The 21,915-nt window shown below is 42.7% G+C and overlaps 2 protein-coding genes across 2 annotated transcripts in view; one reads left to right on the forward strand and one right to left on the reverse strand.

Annotated features, from left to right (window-relative positions):
* CTNNA1 (catenin alpha 1) overlaps positions 1 to 21,915 on the forward strand; it is a 332,156-nt gene that overhangs the window by 180,580 nt on the left and 129,661 nt on the right.
* LRRTM2 (leucine rich repeat transmembrane neuronal 2) lies at positions 444 to 2,380 on the reverse strand. The gene has a single exon (XM_029584063.1). It carries the CDS (start codon positions 2,378 to 2,380, stop codon positions 800 to 802), a length of 1,581 nt encoding a protein of 526 aa, XP_029439923.1. The 3' UTR covers positions 444 to 799.

Below are 21,915 nucleotides of genomic sequence, written 5' to 3' on the forward strand. Positions count from 1 at the left end.
GAAGCAGACAGTGGAATCTGGTTATTGCAGTGTGTAGCTTTATCTGCAGAGAGAATCTTTTTATTTTTGTCTAGATGTGTAAACTGTTTGAGTGGGAATTCTTTAGGAATTTTTCATTAGCTTTAACTGCTAATATCATAAAGCTTACATCCAACCCCACTTCCCAAAAAAAGTTTTGATCTCAAACCACAAATCAGTTTTTGGCAAATCCAAAACTACAGTGTCCTGTTAAATTACTGTGAATTATGCTCTGAATTGTAAAAATCCATCTAAAGAAAAGATGTATTTAGACCAGCAAAACTAAGGATATTAGCTGGGGAGGATACAAAAGGTAGGTTTAAAAAAAAGTTTTAGCACCTTACCAGATGAAGATAATGCTAAAATATTATAGCAAAAATAGTTGATATTAACATTAATAAAAGCAATAAAGAAATGGAGAGATGCTTTCTTCCTGTGATCATTTTAGCTGTAACTCATTTTTTCTGTCTATACCAATAAGTTTCTGATGTTAAAGCTTAGTATGGAGATCTTGAGTCAAAATGTTTACATATGGTGAAACAATTACAAGAAAGAGTGAGTGCAGCTAGTTACACAGGTTTGAAAATTATGAGTGCAACCTTCATATTAATTTCCTTAACTCTCTCAAAGTAAGACTTCATAATTTTCTTCATAAATTTTTTTTTTAATGTCACTGCAAATAAGTTATTAAACTTTGCAAAATCAAGGTGAAACATTTATAAAGACTAGAACTATACATAAAAGTCTGTTTTTAAAATGTTAATTTTCTACCCTGTACATTTTATACTTCACATTCCTTATATGGCAGCTGTTGACACTTACACTGTCCATAGCCATTAATGATGATGAAGGGCCCTTCATGGGGAGGTTCATATTCATTATATGGTCCTTGTTCAGATGTGTTTGACACATGCAACTGTGTTTTGGATCGGAGCTGTCTGTTTTGAATCACTGAGCATTGTCTAATTCTCCTTAAAGTGGGAGGGCAGCATTTCCTGGAGATGAACACTATAAAAATAATAAAAAAGAAAGAAAACAATAAAGCCATTGTTCCAGTAATTACCTGCTGAGTGAAGATGGCATTGTCAAGCTCAAGGGAATGTTCATCAGTAGTAACTGCTGTGCTTGCAGTAGTTTGACTTTCTCTGTCTCCCACATATAAATTTGAACTTGATCTCACTGTAGATTCAGTGATAAGAGGTTTGTAACTTGTAGTTATGGATGTTACCACGGCTGATAAATTCCAGCATAGCTGAAATCCATAAACTGCATCAAGAATATCCTCTCCCTGGGTGTGGTCTGGACTGTGGCACAGTATTGAGTGCTCCCAACGACCTTTGAAACTACTCAGCCATGTGGCTAATGCACACACTTTTGAGTTGCATTCCCAAGGATTGCCAGAAAGGCCCACAGTAGCTAATGACTTCAGTGAATTTAGAAGCTTAAAATCCAGAGTCTGTAACTTGTTGTTATCCATTAGGAGTATTTTAAGGGACGGCAAGGTTTCAAATACTGTCAATTCGATGGCTTTAATTTCATTTCCAGTTAAATCTAGCTTTTCTAAAGTATCCCAGGTCCACTCCATCCCACATGTCAAGTTGCTAATTTTGTTCCACTGTAAGAAGAGTGTTTGTAGACCAGTTAGCCGTAGGAAATGAGCAAAATTAATCTTTGTCAGATGATTGTGCTCTAGGTGAAGCTCTCTCAGTTTGACTAATCCTGCAAATCCATTGCGAGACAAACTTCGCAAACGATTTGTGCTCAGATCCAGAAAATCCAAACTACGACAGTCCCAGAAAAGGCGAACAGGGATAGTTCGCAAGAAGTTGGATCGCAAATGTAAGCTTTGTAATTTGCGAAGTCCATAGAATAGTTCTGGATGCAGGGATGGTAACTGATTAAAAGATACGTCTAAATTTTGTAGATTAAGAAGTTGGCTAAAAGTAGTATTTGATAAATATGAAATTTTGTTTGAACTTAAGATTAATTCATTGAGTTTGTACAGTCCTTGAAAAGCATCTTCCTGTACAGTTGCAATTTGATTATGATCTAAATGAAGCCATGTAAGTTGACTGAAGCTTGCAAATTGATCCTGCTGAAGTTCAGAAATAACGTTATGTCTCAGTGACAAACCCAGGGAGCCCTTGTCAATGTGGTTTGGTACTGAGTGAAAGCCCTGAGAGTCACAGTAAAAGAGCAGCTTCTCACAGCGGCATTTTGGTGGACACGCCATGCCCCAAGCAGGCATCACTTCTGAAACCACACTCATTACATATAGTGCTGTTAACATAGGAGTCCCTAATGGCCACTTGGAATGTAAGCCTGCAGAATATAATTTGGGAAGACGACAAAATGTATTCATTAGATATTTTAAATGCACATGATAAAATCTGAACACCACTGTAAAGCATTTTAATACAGTGCATGTTCTATTCTTTCTGAACAAGAATTCTGAAATGCTATCATATTCCAAGAACAGAAATCAGTGTTTAATAAAGACTGCTATTTAACTGATCAGAAACCTCATTTAAGGTATAGACTGCTGAAAAATTAAGCAGTGAAATATTCCAGATATCACAATTTCAGTGTTCACTTGATTCAGAAATTCTTTGCTAACTACTTGTATTATTTTTTTCTTTGCTAGCACTAGCATTTCTTGTAAAAAAGAGATATTACTTACCCATTCTTTTGAGCACATTGGAGGTTGCATTCAGTCGTATTTTTTTTTTTATAGATTCTTAATGCTGTGTGTCTGTAGAAGCCTTGGTGAGATTCTGAAGAATTTAGTTTTATAGTGTCCTCAGTTATTGGTGGATAATAGGCTGAATCCAGCAGACTGTTTTGCAGTCTACCTTTCGAGTTGGCTTGAATTCCAGTGAAGTCTGTAATTTATTTTTGAAGAAAAGATGAGTTTTTTTCCTTCTCGCTACTGCTCAGCTGTTTAATTGAAACGTAAATTTGCCTTCACCAGCTGTTAGCTCTTTAGCTGTAACTTGTTGATGGCAGATGGAGACCTTAGTTCTAAGAAAAGCCTCTAGTAGCGTGAGTGCATATACTGACAAGCTTTCCTAGGAAACAGTGGACAAATGATTTTGCTGCAGCCACACAGAGCTGTTTATGAGCTGACATCACTTGGTGACGTCCCTTTTGGTTTGGGCTTTCCAGAAGCTTTACTGTATATTAAGTATGGGGGTGCATGCACTGATCAAATCACATCTCTGATTTAATATCAGTACCCTTTCCTATTATAGTTCATTTTTATATTATAAGCAAAATTAGTGATTTACCAGGTTTTCAGAAATTTAAGGGCTTTTTAAATGAGGTTGAGATGTACAACAGTCTTCTGATAGCATGTATATTTTACATAAAATAAGCCTTTACAAAGAACATTTCAGCTGAAATATTTTTTATTGAAAGTTTGGTTAGATTAGCTTACACAAATCTAGCAAGTAAGCTGGGACATGAGTACAAAATTATTTTAAATGAGTTGTAAATGGAATAAGGAAACTTTTTTTCAATCTGACTTTTTTTTTTTTTTTAAGGTGTAGTAATCTAAATTGATTTTAAACAATTTTCTTTCCTAACCTTGGAGAATTTTGATGTACTCCGTCCTTATCTAGGGATCCTCAAGTAGGAAATTGTGCAAGGCTGCAAATCCTACTTCCAGGGGCTTAATGATGCAGGAGTAAAACCCAGGAATATGTTCTCACAACCGTTGTGATTACATGTTTTTCTCAGTCGGCAAGCAGGGTTGAATTAGCTGACATCTGGTGTGATGTTATCCAACAGCGCCAAACGGACCCATCTCTCTAGCTCAGTAGAACGTTTACTACTGACCATGTGGAAGTTCCCATGCACGTGTGCTGCCTTGTGAGCCCCTCAGTTTTTTTTTTTGTCTGATCTACTGTTTGTTTTTGAGCTTGGGGGCTTGTTTTTCTTTTTCATCGCTGATTAGGCAGCCCCTCAACATATTCAGTGCTGCAAAAACAAAACAAAACATGAATGAAAAGAGAAAATAGCTTTTGTTTTTTGTTTCTATATATAAGTCTTTGATCAATTACCATGAGACACTTGCTTCAAATAAACTCAAGTTGAACAGAGGCTCCTTGAACAGGGCTTCCCCTTCCTATGGCACCAGATTCCAGATCTGTCATAGTTTTGGGGTAGAGCAGGACTGAAAGTGCAGGGTGCCAGAACAGATGTTCCTGTTGGGGCCCAGTGCTATCAACGCAGTGTGCTCGTGCGAAAGCTTTGGGCCTTTGGCATAGACATCATGGCCTCCCAATTTGGGGATCTCCCTCTACATCTGGAAATGCTGAAATCTATTTATTCTATAGTGCTTTTGCAAACAAAAGTAGTGCAGCTTGGGAGCTCCTGCATGGAGCCCAATGCAGGCATCTTAAGATGACCTGATTTTAGTCTCTGAAGGTGTGCCGATATGACACAGGAGCATCAGGCACTATCTGTACAGAAGTCTTAATAGTCTTCAGTACATTCAAGGCCATCCTTGAACCCTGCTCCAGTGGGAAATGTTGTATATGCGTTCAGAGCTCTGCCAATGTCATCTGGAAAGACCCAGGAGCATTTCACGATGACAACCCCATTTTACTCCAAAAAGGAGACAGTCTTATTCCTATCAAAGGGAGCAATGTCCCTTCCTCAATCAGTTGTCTTCGGGGCCATGGTGCTGCCACCCCCCCCCCCACACACACACACACACACTTTCTAAGAAGCCTTTTCCCCTGCTCTGTGAAACTTTCATCCCTGCCAGTAGACCTCGAGAGCGTTTTGGGTAGGGGGAAGGTGATTAGAATAATTTGGAGGAAGTTATTTTGGAATACTAGCAGTAGTCCCAATACTTCACATTCTTCAAGGTCTATGTTTTGGTAATTTAGCCCCCCTGTCCTTCAGAGCTAAAGTGGGAGGCAGATCCACTCTATGCATTTCCACAATTGCAGTTGATGGAAAAAGAGGCTCTAAAAGTATGCTAGAACTGAGCAAAGCTTTCCCTCCTCATCCCAGCACAACCCTGTTGGTGTATGGTTTCTAACTCATCTAGTTGTCTATCCACCTTCCAATTCCTCTGGCAGTCAAGCCCTCTCTGCTAATATAGGAGCAAGATCTATAACTCGTGTCTCTTCCCTTTAACCTGATAGCAAGGAGGATAATAATCAGTAGTCTCCTCTTTTACTGCCAGAGATCAAGGGCATTATCTTTTTAGCACTGAAGCCATACATTTGAGGGGTGTATACATTTAAACGGAAGATCACAAACAGAAAAAAGAGGGGTTATACAGATCAAAATGCAAATAATCAAATATTCATACAATCAGCATTTGATCTTTGTTTCACAATTTCCACTGTGCCGTAATCATATAAGGCACTGCTTACTCTTTAAATTTGAACCTTCATAACACCCCTCGGCATGGGTGTTATGGTCCAAATTTAAAAAGTAGTGCCGTATAAGATTATGGCACAGTGGAAATTGCAAAACATAAATCAAATGTTGATTGTATGAATATTTAAATGGAAGATATCCTGGTGCTAGATGGGCTTTCTGTACTCCTGGGGGATTCTGCGCACAAAAATTTTAAATTCTAAGTTTTTTGAATAATAAATTTAAAATGTAATACAGAGAAGTTATCCTCCTAGGGACAAGCAGGATGATATTCCTCACAGATGGGTAGCATCATCAGATGGAGCCGGCATGGAAAACTTTTGTCAAAGTTTCTAAAACTTTGACTGGCACACTGAGTATGCCACTATCCATGCATCCACGCAAGGTTCCATTTCAGTCTCCCCCCCCCCCCCCCCCCCAATGGTGAAAGTTGCCTCACAGTTTTTTGTGCTCTGCTGTTCAATTATCTTTCGTGCTTAAAAGCAGCATTTTTTGCCCCTCCTATGTTGGGTCCCCCTTCTCCAGTCAGTGCTGCTTCTTGGCACGGTAGGTAATTTTACTATCTCTACCTTCTTTCCAGTCAATTCCCAACGTGTCACTCCCAGGTGGCCGCTGGCCATCAACCATTTGCCAGCTTACTTTTATGGCGTCTGTATGCATTGGTATCCCCAATGCCTGCGGACCATGTCCATCACAGGTCTGCATCCTCTGCCTGGGGGCATCGCATGATGACCAAGGGTGTCAGCTGTACGATCAGATGAACCTCAAAGGCTGTCGTGCTCGGCTTGATAAAATGGAGAAATGTTTGGGCCAAAGAAGTCTACTCCATCCATGCTGACTTGCTTGAGGGGAACCAATGGATACCCTGCCCCTTTCCATGCCCCCAGCAAGTTCTTCCAAGAAGCCGGTGGTCGACCCTCACCGATTTCGGTGTTTTCCTGGACTTAAGAACATAAGAACATGCCATTCTGGGTCAGACCAAGGGTCCATCAAGCCCAGCATCCTGTTTTCAACAGTGGCCAATCCAGGCCATAAGAACCTGGCAAGTACCCAAAAACTAAGTCTATTCCATGCTACTGTTGCTAGTAATAGCAGTGGCTGATTTCTAAGTCAGCTTAATTAATAGCAGGTAATGGACTTCTCCTCCAAGAACTTAACCAATCCTTTTTTAAACACAGCTATACTAACTGCACTGACCACATCCTCTAGCAACAAATTCCAGAGTTTAATTGTGCGTTGAGTGAAAAAGAACTTTCTCAGATTAGTTTTAAATGTGCCACATTCTAACTTCATGAAATGCCCCCTAGTCCTTCCATTATCCAAAAGCGTAAATAACCGATTCACATCTATCCGTTCTAGATCTCTCACGATTTTAAACGCCTCTATCATATCCCCCCTCAGCCGTCTCTTCTCCAAGCTGAAAAGTCCTAACCTCTTTAGTCTTTCCTCATAGGGGAGCTGTTCATTCCCATTATTTTGATATCTCTTATCTGTACCTTCTCCATCACAATTATATCTTTTCAGATGCGGCGACCAGAATTGTACCCAGTATTCAAGGTGTGGTCTCACCATGGAGCGATAGAGGCATTATGACATTTTCCGTTTTATTCACCATTCCCTTATTAGAAAGGGAATGGTGAATAAAACGGAAAATGTCATAATGCCTCTGTATCAATGGAGAAGTCCATTACCTGCTATTAATTAAGCTGACTTAGGTGCTACATTCTGTTTGCTTTTTTGACTGCCGTAGCACACTGAACCGATGATTTTAATGTGTTATCCACTGTGACGCGTAGATCTCTTTTTTGGATAGTAGCACCTAATATGGAACCTAACATTGTGTAACTATGGCAGGGGTTATTTTTCCCTACATGCATCACCTTACACTGGTCCACATTAAATTTCATCTGCCATTTTGATGCCCAATTTTCCAGTCTCTCAAAGTCTTCCTGCAATTTATCATAATCTGCTTGTGATTTAACTACTCTGAACAATTTTGTATCTGCAAATTTTATTCTCATTCGTATTTCTTTCCAGATCATTTATAAATATATTGAAAAGTAAGGGTCCCAATACAGAACCCTGAGGCACTCCACTGCCCACTCCCTTCCACTGAGAAAATTGTCCATTTAATCCTACTCTCTGTTTCCTGTCTTTTAGCCAGTTTGTAATCCACGAAAGGACATCGCCACCTATCCCATGACTTTTTACTTTTCCTAGAAGCCTCTCTTGAGGAACTTTGTCAAATGCCTTCTCAAAATCGAAGTATACCTCATCTACCGGTTCACCTTTATCCACATGTTTATTAACTCCTTCAAAAAAAAAGTGAAGCAGATTTGTGAGGCAAGACTTGCCCTGGGTAAAGCCATGCTGACTTTGTTCCATTAAACCATGTCTTTCTATATGTTCTGTGATTTTGATGTTTAGAACACTTTCCACTATTTTTCCTGGTACTGAAGTCAGGCTAAATGGTCTCTAGTTAGTTTCCCGGATCGCCCCTGGAGCCCTTTTTAAATATTGGGGTTACATTAGCCACCCTCCAGTTTTCAGGTACAATGGATGATTTTAATGATAGGTTACAAATTTTTACTAAGGTCTGAAATTTCATTTTTTAGTTCCTTCCGAACCCTGGGGTGTATACCAATTTGGTCCAGGTGATTTACTACTCTTCATTTTGTCAGTCAGGTCTACCACATCTTCAAGGTTCACCATGATTTGGTTGTCCATCTGAATCATTACTCATGAAAACCTTCTCCATTACGGGTACCTCCCCAACATCCTCTTCAGTAAACACCGAAGCAAAAAAATCATTTAATCTTTCCGCGATGGCCTTATCTTCTCTAAGTGCCCCTTTAACCCCTCGATCTTCTAATGGTACAACTGACTCCCTCACAGGCTTTCTGCTTCGGATATATTTAAAAATGTTTTTGCCTCTACGGCCAACTTCTTTTCAAATTCTCTCTTAGCCTATCTTATCAAGGTCTTACGTTTTAACTTGCCAGCGTTTATGCATTATCCTATTTTCTTCTGTTGGATCCTTCTTCCAATTTTTGAATGAAGATCTTTTGGCTAAAATAGCTTCTTTCACCTCCCCTTTTAACCATGCCGGTAATTGTTTTACCTACTTTCCGCATTAATGTGTAGAATACATCTGGATTGTGCTTCTAGAATGGTATTTTTTAACAATGACCACGCCTCTTGCACATTTTTTACATTTGTACCTGCTCCTTTCAGTTTTTTCTAACTATTTTTCTCATTTTATTAAAGTTTCCCTTTTGAAAGTTTAGCACGAGTGCCGTGGATTTGCTTACTGTCCCCCTTCCAGTCATTAATTCAAATGTGATCATGTTATGATCACTATTGCCAAGCAGCCCCACCACCATTACCTCTCTCACCAAATCATGTGCTCCACTGAGAATTAGATCTAAAATTGCTCCCCCTCTCGTCTGTTCCTGAACCAATTGCTCCATGAAGCTATCATTTATTCCATCCAGGAACTGTATCTCTCTCTCTAGCGTGTCCCAATGATACATTTACCCAGCCGATATTGGGGTAATTGAAATCTATTAACACGAAGAGTCAAAAGTTATCCACCAAAACCATATGCTGTCAATATTAAAGTGGAACCAAATCAAATTAAATGATAATAGCTATAGAAGGCGTCAGCAAGCCTGACATTGTGTGACTTTTTAATCAAGACACCAACTGGTCTTCTCAATCATTCGCCTTCTTTGTATTTTTATTAATTCAAAAAATATTTTTTATAGAGATGTGAATCGGAACCAGAATCGGTTCGGATTTCAGTTCCGATTCACATCTCTAATTTTTTATCAAATTTTTTTCTTTTTCTTAAAACGTCCTCCGTCGGTAAAGATAGACTCTTAATCATTTAATACTTAAAGGGCTGCAATATGTTTAAGTATTAAATGATTAAGAGTCTATCTTTACCAACGGAGGACGTTTTAAGAAAAAGAAAAAAATGTGATAAATATTTTTTGAATTAATAAAAATACAAAGAAGGCGAATGATTGAGAAGACCGGTTGGTGTCTTGATTAAAAAGTCACACAATGGTCAGGCTTGCTGACGCCTTCTATAGCTATTATCATTTAATTTGATTTGGTTCCACTTTAATATTGACAGATAATTGAAATCTCCCATTATTACCGCATTACCAATTTGGTTAGCTTCCCTAATTTCTCTTAGCATTTCATTGTCACTCACCATCTTGACCACGTGGACGGTAGTATACTCCTATCACTATAGTTTTCCCCGACACACAAGGGATTTCTACCCATAAAGATTCAATTGTGCATTTAGTCTCATGCAGGATGTTTATCCTGTTGGACTCTATGCCATCCCGGACATAAAGCGCCACACCGCCTCCCAGGTGCTCCTCTCTGTCATTGCAATATAATTTGTACCCCGGTATATCACTGTCCCATTGGTTGTCCTCCTTCCACCATGTCTTAGCTTCCTCTGTGCTGGGGAAAGACCATACCGAGCACCGTGGGAAGTTTCACATGCATAGACGCCACTTGCCATTGGCACATGGCTCCGGTTCCAGTGTGGCACCGGTGATAGCCATGCCACACTGAAGAGACCCCCATGGCGAGGAGGCCCCATCCTCCTATAGGCCCGGGAGTCCCAGGCGTTCCCCACCGTTGGTGGTGCCGGGCACCGAGCCGCCTCGGGGTTCCGTGGAGGCTCTGGTGATGCTTTGTCCCCTTCCATCAGTCCTGTCTTCATCAGACTCCAGGTGTTGGACCGCAGGGTGCAGTGTGGTGCTCCAAGCACTGTGGTATGTTGAACCGGCACCAGAGCCTGCCAAACATCTCTCTTGGCGCCCCTGCTCGAGCGTCTGGATGTCCTACTCTGTGTCCTTCTGACACAACTGGTGCCCAGGGGCTCTGGTTCCCCAACGGCCACCAATGCCCTCCTCGGGACAGATTCCCATCACCGGATCTGAGGAGGAGGATGACATGCAGCGGCAGTCAATGCCGTCCAGTTCTTTGGTCCTGAGACCAAAGTTCCCAGAGCTGGTGGCCGGGACATCGGGTCTCTCATGGCCATCAGCGCCATCGCAGCTGATAGGGCTCCCGGTGCTGTTGGTGCCTCCAGGGTTTGGACAGGCCTCGATGCCGCCGATGAAACCATCGATGCCTTTGATGCCTCTTTATTCCTCACTCCACTCCTTTACGGCGGCCTTCTTCAGACACCTGGGAGGAAGAAAACAGCAAATCTTAATCGGATGATATTTGATCCGATCCATTCCCACTGGAAGAGAGAAGAAAATCACCACCCGGAGGACCTCTCTTTTTCAAACTTTGTGAAAGAAATGGCAGATACCATACCATTCCAGTTAGAAACAGAGGAGGACACCAGACAGAAAACCCTCAAGGTTTTGCAGTTTGTAGATCTTCCTAAAGAAGTTCTAGCAATCCCTCTGCATGAAGTACTGGTGGATCTTCAGCATAGGTTGTGGGAGCACCCTAATTCTATACCACCAGTGAATAAGCGGACTGACGCCACTTACCTGGTTCAACACATACCAGGCTTCCAGAAACCTCAGCTTCCACACCAGTCTTTAGTGGTGGAATCTGCCCAAAAGAAGTCAGAGAATTCGCCCTCACTCATCGATGCCTCCTGGGAAGGAACAAACATTTTTAGATTCTTTGCCAGAAGATTTTCCAAGGGTCAATGCTGATCTCAAGAATTGCGTCATATTGGCTGTATATGACTCAGTATCAATGCAATTTGTGGAAACAAATACAAGAATTAACTGAGTCAATTCCTTAACAATACCCTTACTAACTGTTAAAGCGGTTTAGTGGACTCTTAGGCCGGCCTGACGGAGAAGATGGAAATAGTCTCCAGACTAGCGGAACAGGCCGGGAGGCAGATACTGGACGGATTGAAGAGAAGGATCTTCACCCTGGAAGCCCGCGCTCTCCCGGGGGGAGCCCATAGGAGCCAGGCTGCTGGGACTTAGGCAAGAGGAGAATCCGATGAGAAGTTCTGAGGTCAAGGACCAAGGCTGGCACCAAAGGCGGACACAAACCAGGACTGGAACTGAAGCAGGCAACTGGAACAGGAACCAGGATCAAGGCTGGAACTGAAGCAGGCAACTGGAACAGGAACCAGGATCAAGGCTGGAACTGAAGCAGGCAACTGGACAGGAACCAGGACCAAGGCTGGAACTGAAGCAGGCAACTGGAACAGGAACCAGGATCAAGGCTGGAACTGAAGCAGGCAACTGGACAGGAACCAGGACCAAGGCTGGAACTGAAGCAGGCAACTGGAACAGGAACCAGGAGCAAGGCTGGAACTGAAGCAGGCAACTGGAACAATTACAAGCAGGAACTCCAGCGGCACACTGTAACGATCAGCAAACTTGTTGCAAGGCAGTAAGCTGAGGCAGATGCCAGCCTTAAGTATTTGCTGGCATCTGACTTCAGAAAGGGTGGCGGGGCGCCCAAGGCAGGAAAGGCCCTTTAACTCCTAGCCTTTCGCGCGCACGCACACCCAGGGAGAAGGGGCTATATCAGCGAGGCGACAGCGTCTCCCTCGTGGAGACTCCGCCGAAGATGTATCCCGTCGGCCCGCCAGCGCCACGCGGCAGCCACCTGGAATCGAGACCGGAACCCGGTGCCCACCGCGGCGCCCCCCGAACCGGAGCCCAACATAGAAGGTAAGGTCCCAGTCATGGCACTCGTGACCGGGGCCGCAACACTAATGTCATTCATAAGGGCCTAGAGGCAGGAAAGCACGAGATCCGTGCAGCTCATGACTGTTTTGAAACATCATCCAGGATGGTTGCAATGGGAATTAGTGCCGTAGATGTGCCTAGTTGAAAGCTTCTGACCTCAGGTCTGAAATTCATGACAAATTGGCAGACCTACCTTTTACAGGCGAGAACCTCTTTGGAGACAAATTGCAAGCAGCAGTAGTACAATTAAAAGAACACTCTGAGACTCTACGACAACTCTCAGCTGTTCCAACAGACACACCATCTTCTACACGAAGGACAACTAGGAACATAAGAAATTGCCATGCTGGGTCAGACCAAGGGTCCATCAAGCCCAGCATCCTGTTTCCAACAGAGGCCAAACCAGGCTACAAGAACCTGGCAATTATCCAAACACTAAGAAGATCTCATGCTACTGATGCAATTAATAGCAGAGGCTATTCCCTAAGTAAACTAGATTAATATCCGTTAATGGACTTCTCCTCCAAGAACATATCCAAACCTTTTTTGAACCCAGCTACACTAACTGCGCTAACCACATCCTCTGGCAACAAATTCCAGAGCTTTATTGTGCGATGAGTGAAAAAGAATTTTCTCCGATTAGTCTTAAATGTGCTACTTGCTAACTTCATGGAATGCCCCTAGTCCTTCTATTATTCAAAAGTGCAAATAACTGAGTCACATCTACTCGTTCAAGACCTCTATCATATCCCCCCTCAGCCGTCTCTTCTCCAAGCTGAACAGCCCTAACCTCTTCAACCTTTCCTCATAGGGGTGCTGTTCCATCCCCTTTATCATTTTGGTTGCCCTTCTCTGTACCTTCTCCATCGCAACTATATCTTTTTTGAGATGCGGCGACCAGAATTGTACACAGTATTCAAGGTGTGGTCTCACTATGGAGCGATTATAGAGGCATTATGACATTTTCCATTGTTTGCTTTTTTGACTGCTGCAGCACACCGAGGCAATAATTTTAAAGTATTATCCTCTATGATGCCTAGATCTTTTTCCTGGGTGGTAGCTCCTAATATGGAACCTAACATCGTGTAACTACAGCAAGGGTTATTTTTCTCTATATGCAACACCTTGCACTTGTCCACATTAAATTTCATCTGCCATTGGATGCCCAATCTTCCAGTCTTGCAAGGTCCTCCTGTAATGTATCACACTAGAAAACCCTATTACAGACCATGACGATACTATCCTCCAGCATCTCGTGGTAGTGTTTCAAGACCATCCCAGAGAGTTCAATCTAGACAGCCGAGGCACCTAGGCCACAACCTCCACCTCAAACAGGCCCTGCAACAGGTTTTTGAAAATCCCACCAGAGAACAGTCACTCCATCAATCCGGCCCCAAATCTACCAGTAGGAGGTTGGATTTCCTTTTTCTTTCCCAATTGGTCAAACATCACAACAGATCAATGGGTACTCTCCATTATCAATCAAGGGTACCATCTGGATTTTCTTACAATATGCAAGGATTTTCCACCAAACTCACCTTGGGTACACAAAGATCATTCAACACTTTTGCAAGCAGAATTGTCCACCCTCCTGAGAGCCAGGGCTGTAAAACCAGTTCCCCGACCTCAGCAGGGCAGAGGATTCTACTCCCGATATTTTCTCATTCCAAAGAAAACAGGAGGCCTACGTCCCATCTTAGATCTCCAAAATCTCAACAAATTTCTGCGGAAAGAAAAGTTCAGAATGGTATCATTAGCACCATGCTTCCCCTTCTTCTAACAGGAGATTGACTTTGTTCTCTGGATCTTCAAGACGCTTAGGCTCACATTCCAATATTCCCTCCTCATCGCAATTTCCTGCGCTTCCTGGTGGGTCATCAACACTTTCAATACCGGGTACTGCCATTCGGCCTTGCCTCAGCACCCCGAGTCTTTACAAAGTGCCTAGCAGTGGCCCATCTACGCAAAGAAAGCATATATGTTTTTCCTTATCTAGACGACTGGCTCATCAAAAGCCAGTCAAGACAAGGATATCTCAACTCACTCAAGCACACAAATTACTTCACTTGTTGGGTTTTCTAATAAACTACCAAAAATCCCTTCTTGTACCATCTCGCCTTCTTCAGTTCATCTGAGCAGAATTGAACACCACAGTGTCCAAATCCTTCCTACCAAAAGACCGCGCAGAGACTCTATCCTCTTTAGCCAACTCTCTGTGCAAAAAGCGACACCCCATCAGTTCCTAACTCTGCTTGGCCACATGGCTTCCACAGTTTGTCACTCCTATGGCCAGATTAGCCATGAGAATAACACAATAGACAATAAAGTCTCAGTGGCTCCAAACCATTCAACTACTGTCCGCTCCAATTCAAATAACTCACCAGTTACATTCATCTCTCCTCTGGTGGGTGGATGTGAACAATTTGCTCACACATCTACCTTTCCAGCAACCAGTTCCACAAGTAACCTTAACTACAGATGCATTCAGCTTGGGGTGGGGAGCACACACAGTCTTCAGACTCAAGGTACTTGGACGAAGCTCGAAGCAATTTTCCAAATCAACTTCCTGGAACTACGAGCTATACGTTGTGCGCTCTATGCATTCTAGGACTGCCTTTTGCACAAGACTGTACTAATACAGACAGACAACACAGTTGCCATGTGGTACCTGAACAAACAAGGGGGTACAGGCTCTTATCTCCTTTGCCAAGAAGCCGCACAAATTTGACACATTCCATGTTTCTCTGGGCCACTTATCTAGCAGGCATTCACAACATAGTTGCAGATCACCTCAGTCGTCAGTTCCAAACCCACGCGTGGTCCCTGGATCCTTTAGTAGTGACCAGGATTTTTCAGCGTTGGGGTCAGCCAACAATGGACCTCTTTGCATCCAAACTGAATCACAAAGTGGACAAATTCTGCTCCCTGCACAAACAGAGAGGCCAGTTAGCCAAGGATGCCTTTGCTCGCCTTTGCTCGCCCCTGGAACTCAGACCTTCTATACACGTATCCCCCGATACCGCTACTAACCAAAACTCTAGTGAAGCTACAACAGGGCAAAGGGTCAATGATACTCATAGCCCAGTCTTGGCCTCGACAAGTATGGTTTCCCATACTTCTCGACCTCTCGATCAGAGAACCAATTTGCCTGGGCACAACACCCACTCTCATAACAGGACCAGGACAGGTTTCAACACCCCAACCTTCAATCCCTATCCCTCACAGCCTGGATGTTGAAAGCTTGATCCTCCAACCACTCAATCTTTCAACTAATGTCTCTCAGGTGCTTGTAGCTTCACGAAAGCCTTCCACACAAAAATCATATCGTTGTAAATGGAAAAGATTCACCACGTGGTGCATGCATGAAAGTATTGACCCCCTTTTCCTGCCCCACAGCATCTTTGTTAGACTATTTCTGGCACCTTTCAGACTCTGGTCTGCAGACTTTGTCAGGAAGGGTACACCTGAGTGCTACCTCAGCTTACCACAAGAGACTCAGCACAACCCCTTGTCAGCAGGTTTAAGAGGTTTAAGTCAACTAAAATCCCCATTGCGGCCACCAGTCTAGAATGAGACCTTAATGAAGTACTAGCAAGGCTCATGTGTTCTCCTTTTGAGCCCATAGATACATGCGATGTTAAATTTCTTACATGGAAGGTTCTGCTAGAAGAGTTAGTGAGTTACAAGCACTTGTAACATACTCACCCTATACCAGGTTCCTAAATGACCGAGTGGTACTTCATATTCACCCTAAATTCCTTTCCAAGGTGATTACTACTTTCACTTGAATCAGTCTATAAACTTGTCCACGTTCTTTCCCAGACCTTACTCGCACCAAGGCGTATTATCTAGACAGCTCTAAAGTCCATAGAAAATCCACCCAGCTGTTTGTTTCTTCTGACAAAAACAAACCGGGTATTGCAGTGGGCAAACAGACTCTTTCTAACTGGCTAGCAGATTGTATAGACTTCTGCTCTAAAAAAAAAAAAAGCAGAAGTCTCTCCAGGGACAAGTAAAGGCGCACTCAGAGCAATGGCAACCTTGGTAGCACACTATCGTTCAGTACCAATTGCTGACATATGCAAAGCTGCAACATGGAGCTCTCTTCACACATTTGCAGCCCATTACTGCTTGGACAAGGAAGGACAACAAGATTCAGCCTTTGGACAATCTGTCTTAAAGAACTTATTTCCAGTATAATCCCAGCTCCTTCCACATCCAACCTGCTGTGATTTCAGGCTGCCTCATTTTTTCCAACAGTACACCAGTTGTTGTGCCCATTGCACAAGTTGTACGCTGTTGGTCCAATACACATATGACTCAGCCTATAGCTTGCTAATCACCCATATGTGAGGACTATCATCCTGCTTGACCTGGGATAAAGCAAAATTGCTTACCTGTAATAGGTGTTATCCCAGGACAGCATGATGTAGTTCTCACGAAACCCACCCGCCACCCGTGGAGTTGGGTCCGAAATATTTTATTTTATTTTTTGCTAAAGCTTATTGCTACAAACGAGACTGAAGGGAGACCCCTGTGGCTCGAGGGATCAAGGCATGCTGGGCATGCTCAGTGTGCCAGTCAAAAGTTTCTAGAAACTTTGACAAAGTTTTCCATAATAGCGTTCCGTCCAGTGATGTCACCCATATGTGAGGACTACATCCTGCTGTCCTGGGATAACACCTATTACAGGTAAGCAATTTTGCTTTATGTGAATTTGACAATCATTGAAGAAATGTTGCTGTTACAGTATTTAATATTTAGTGTGGGGTAACAATTTGTTACAATAGGTATTGTTCTAAGTGAGGTGAAATCATTGTAGATTTGATAGAACAGTCTAAGCGGTATTGCTGTGTGACACTAGTGAGACTATATCTTCCTATTTGACCAACAGCACCACAGTTGTGCCCTTTGGCACCTCGTTCGGTACCTGTTGGTTTTGGCTGTTGCCAGGAGCTGCCTGGAGCTTGCTTTCATCCATCTGTGAGGACTACCATCCTACTTATCCTAGGAGAAAGCGCAGTTGCTTACCTGTAACAGGTAAGCAACTGCTTACCTGTTACAGGTAAGTCCTCAGGAAACCCACCCACCACCCCGCGGAGCTGGGTTCTCCTGTGTGGTGGTGTGTTTATTTTTTTCATTTGTGATTTTTCTTTCTATATTACGAGATTGAAGGGGGACCTCGCATGGATGCCCGGATAGTGGCATGCTGGGCATGCTCAGTGTGCCAGTCAAAGTTCTAGAAACTTTCACAAATTTTCTGTGCCAGGATCCATCTAATGATGTCACCTGTGAGGACTAACATCCTGCTGTCCTGGGAGAATACCTGTTACAAATAAGCAACTGCGCTTTACTCAAAGATGCAGAGCTTTAAATATTTTGAGCAGAATTTCCCTAGAAGTACATTTTAAGAATGTCCCTTCCATCTCTCTCCCTACTTCCCTGACCAGACCTTTTTTACTTTGCCCTCTCAGACCCCACCATCTCTTCTCCCACTCCAGGCTCAACTTCTACTCTATTAACACCTCCTGGCTCTCCACTCCCAGTCTGACCCCTCTCTTATAGCCCCTAAGATAGGCTCCCTCTGTTCCGCTCTGTCCCACTCTCTCTCACATACACACCCTCTGTCCCCTCTCACACAGGCTTTCTCTCTCTGGTACACACATCATTTCACTGTCTGTCTCACTCTCACTGTTTGTATTCTACAGTCCCAACAATCTTGGAGTAGCAGTTGCAATCATTCCTTGTTCAACTGACTGTTATGTGCTCTGGCAGGCCTTCTGATTCCTTCAAGTAGGAGCAATGGATTTTTCAGTTGCTGTCCTGTCTCCATGGTAGACAAACAGTAATCTTGGGCAAGTGATTTTTGCACAGCCTGTTCACCCAGTAGTTCACCCTCCACAAGAGAGCCGAGTTGTTTATTCAAGAAGGGGTAAATTTTAAAACCCATGGATGCGATGATTTTATAACGTGTGAGTTGGCACATGCATGTTATAAAATAAGATTCCCGTATGCACACATGCACCCGATTTTTATTTTGGTGCATGCATGTGTGGGCGGGTGGTGTCTTGTGCATGCAAGGGGAGTATTTAAAAAAAAAAAAAAAAAAAAAAAAAAAAAAGTGTGGCAATGCAATCGGGCCTATGCCGGTTCCCTCCCAGGCCGCTCCAATCAAGGAGCGGACTGGGAGGAAACTTTCCTATCCTCTTTGCCTCCCTTTTCCCCTCTCCTCCTTGACCTCTAAAACCTCTTTTTCTACCTTTTCCTAAATTAAAAAAAACAAACAAAAACTTCATCTGAATAGCTGAAGTAAGTTCCACGCACCAGCTGGGTCTAATGGGACAGGACCCCTAATGGCCGCTGTGTGGTCGGCCCCCGGCCCGCCCCTTTCTAAGAGTCCGTCACTTCCACGTGTACCGGGGGATACGTTTGTGGCTGGGTCATTTTTAAAATGTGCACGGCCCAGCCACGCACGTATCCCCTGGCTTTTGTGTGTGCCAGGCTTTTAAAATTTGGGTGTGTGTTCCACTGTGCAACTCTCAGCTTGGGACTCTACGCGTCTCATCATTAATTCAGCTTGGCTTGTCGACGGAGAAAGCAAGTCTGCTTACCGTAAACAGGGTTCTCTGTAGAGAGCAGGATGAATTAGCCATGCTTAATACCACCCCTGCCTTCCTGAAGAGTTGACTATCTCACTAAAGCCTTAAAAATCAAGTGGGGGGTTCATGAGAAGAGTGCGCATTGGAGGGAACTCCTACACCTGCTTAGTAGTAAAAGCGCTTCTGAGCTTCATAGATGGGTCCGTTCGGCACAGTTGGATGACATTGCCCCATATGTCATAGTTAATTAATCCTACTCGCTACAAAAAACCCTGTTTACAGTAAGAAAAATGTCTTGTTTTTTTCTTCCCATTATTGTAATGTTTGACTTCTTGATACATGTTTTCGTTGAAACTAAAGTATAATTCTTCAACATTATAGGCTTACTTGTCATGTACTCTAGTTTCCTTCAAATAATTTAAGGAAGGGGCTGACAGGTCTGCATGGTGAGTGTATTTTCTTTCTCTCCTGACTGATTTGGGGCTGAAGGTAGATAATTCTGCTGTAGCACTGTCTCCTCCCAGGCCCTAGTTGACTGCTTCAGTCCACATTTCCTCCAGGGTCCTGTTTGTGTCCAAGAATGTTTAGGAAATCCAGGTTTGTGGGTATTTGACTCATTATAATGGTGGATAAATGTAGCCAAGAGCACTGATGAGCTAGCAACTACCCTGTGTACTGCGATCTTAACAAAATCTTGAAACATTTTGGGCTACTTGTTTTGAATGAGTCCTTATTGCTAGTAACTAATAACACCATTTACTTTTGCTTTCCATTTGGCTCCATTAGGTTCTAAGTATATAACTTGGAGGTGAAAAATTCCTAAGCACGTTTCATGAGCAAGACCTGAAGAGAGTAGCAGCTATAAACTGTCCACGCAGGATAGGGTTGCCAACTTTCAACTGTCAAATTTCCAAACATTTGGAGATGCGGTTTAATGTCTCTTCTGATGGGGTTTATGCACTTATGACTTGCTGGTCTTCACCATTAGAAAAACATGAAATATAAAACATAAAAAATATAATAGCAGATAAGGCCCCATCTAGTGTTCCCAGTTTACTTGCTGCTACAGTGTCATAGATCCCAGTTGATCTGACACTTCCCTCACTTCTTTGCAATTAATGATCCTCTTTTCTTGTCCCATGCTTTCTTGAACTGTCATTGTTTTTGCCGTTATTGGCTCCACTGGGAGATGTTTCTGTGCATCCACCATTCTTTCTGTGTAGAAATATTTTCCAATATTACTCTTGCAGCTAACCTTTTGGAGCCTAATATTTTGACCACTAGTTTCCAAACTTGCTAACTCTGGAAAAAGGTTTGCTTTTACCAGTCCAGAAACCAAACTACTGTTCTGTAAATTTTTTAAGCCTATGACTGAATAGTGAACTGAAGTCTAAAAAAATGGCACAAAATAAATGTATTCAACTGTCACACCATGAGCATACTTTGGCTTGTCAGAGGACAGATTCAGGTTAGACTCTAGCAGTTCTCTCAGACTTTTATTGGTTACAGACAAAAGAAGCAGAAACACACCTGCCTACCTCAGCTTTTTCAAAGCAAAAGTCACAACGCAATTCATGGAATACAATGTATCCCTAGGCTTCCTTCTCATCTTAGTGGCCTCTTATTCTCTCTGAGCCTAGCTTCTTATTCCCCTTCTAAGGGAACCACCCTGAAAGGAAAGCTCCCTTCCTGTGTGTGGCTTAAGGTAGGCCAGACTAAATGCCTGGTCCTGGGCTTTTAAGGAGGGTCTACCATTTACTCTTTTACACCAAGGCATACTGAATATAGTGTAGCTACCAAAGCACACATTGTATTATATAATCCAGGGGAAGTCCGGATGCTAACGTGCAGCTGGAAGTCTAAAATCAGGACACTTCTGAACATTTTATCTCTCCTAATTTTTTCTGTACAGTCCAGAAAAAAATCAGGACAATTAAGAACATATGAAATTGCCAAGCTGGGTCCAGACCAAGGGTCCATCAAGCCCAGCATCCTGTTTCCAACAAAGGCCAAATCAGGCCATAAGAACCTGGTAATTACCCAAATACTAAGAAGATCCCATGCTACTGATGCAATTAATAGCAATGGCTATTCCCTAAGTAAACTTGATTAATAGCCGTTAATGGACTTCTCCTCCAAGAACTTATCCAAACTTTTTTTTTTTTTAACCCAGCTACACTAACTGCACTAACCACATTCTCTGGCAGCAAATTCCAGAGCTTTATTGTGCGTTGAGTGAAAGAATTTTCTCAGATTAGTCTTAAATGTGCTACTTGCTAACTTCATGGAATGCCCCCTAGTCAGTCCTTCTATTGTTCGAAAGTGTAAATAATCGATTCACATCTATTCGTTCAAGACCTTTCATGATCTTAAAGACCTCTATCATATCCCCCCTCAGCCATCTCTTCTCCAAGCTAAACAGCCCTAAGCTCTTCAGCCTTTCCTCATAGGGGAGCTGTTCCACCCCCTTTATCATTTTGGTTGCCCAACTATATCTTTTTTGAGATGCGGCGACCAGAATTGTACACAGTATTCAAGGTGCGGTCTCACCATGGAGCGATATAGAGGCATTATGACATTTTCCGTTTTATTAACCATTCTCTTCCTAATTCCTAACATTCTGTTTGCTTTTTTACTGCTGCAGCACACTGACCCGACGATTTTAAAGTATTATCCACTATGATGCCTAGATCTTTTTCCTGGGTGGTAACTCCTAATATGGAACCTAACATCGTGTAACTACAGCAAGGGTTATTTTTCCCTATATGCCACACCTTGCACTTGTCCACATTAAATTTCATCTGCCATTTGGATGCCCAATCTTCTAGTCTTTCAAGGTTCTCCTGTAATGTATCACAATCCGCTTGTGATTTAACTACTCTGAATAATTTTGTATCATCCGCAAATTTGATAACCTTACTCGTCGTATTCCTTTCCAAATCATTTATTGAATATTGAAAAGCACCAGTCCAAGTACAGATCCCTGAGGCACTCCACTGTTTACCCTTTTCCACTGAGAAAATTGACCATTTAATCCTACTCTGTTTCCTGTCTTTTAACCAGTTTGTAATCCACGAAAGGACATCGCCTCCTATCCCATGACTTTTTAGTTTTTCTTAGAAGCCTCTCATGAGGGACTTTGTCAAACACCTTCTGAAAATCCAAATACCCTATATCTACCGGTTCACCTTTAT

The sequence above is a fragment of the Rhinatrema bivittatum genome, chromosome 18, assembly GCF_901001135.1.
Source record: "Rhinatrema bivittatum chromosome 18, aRhiBiv1.1, whole genome shotgun sequence".
NCBI classification, from domain to species: domain Eukaryota; kingdom Metazoa; phylum Chordata; class Amphibia; order Gymnophiona; family Rhinatrematidae; genus Rhinatrema; species Rhinatrema bivittatum.

What these genes read in the sequence shown, in the direction of transcription:
- LRRTM2 (XM_029584063.1), bottom strand. Translation starts at nt 2,380, where the DNA reads ATGAATACATTTTGTCGTCTTCCCAAATTATATTCTGCAGGCTTACAT.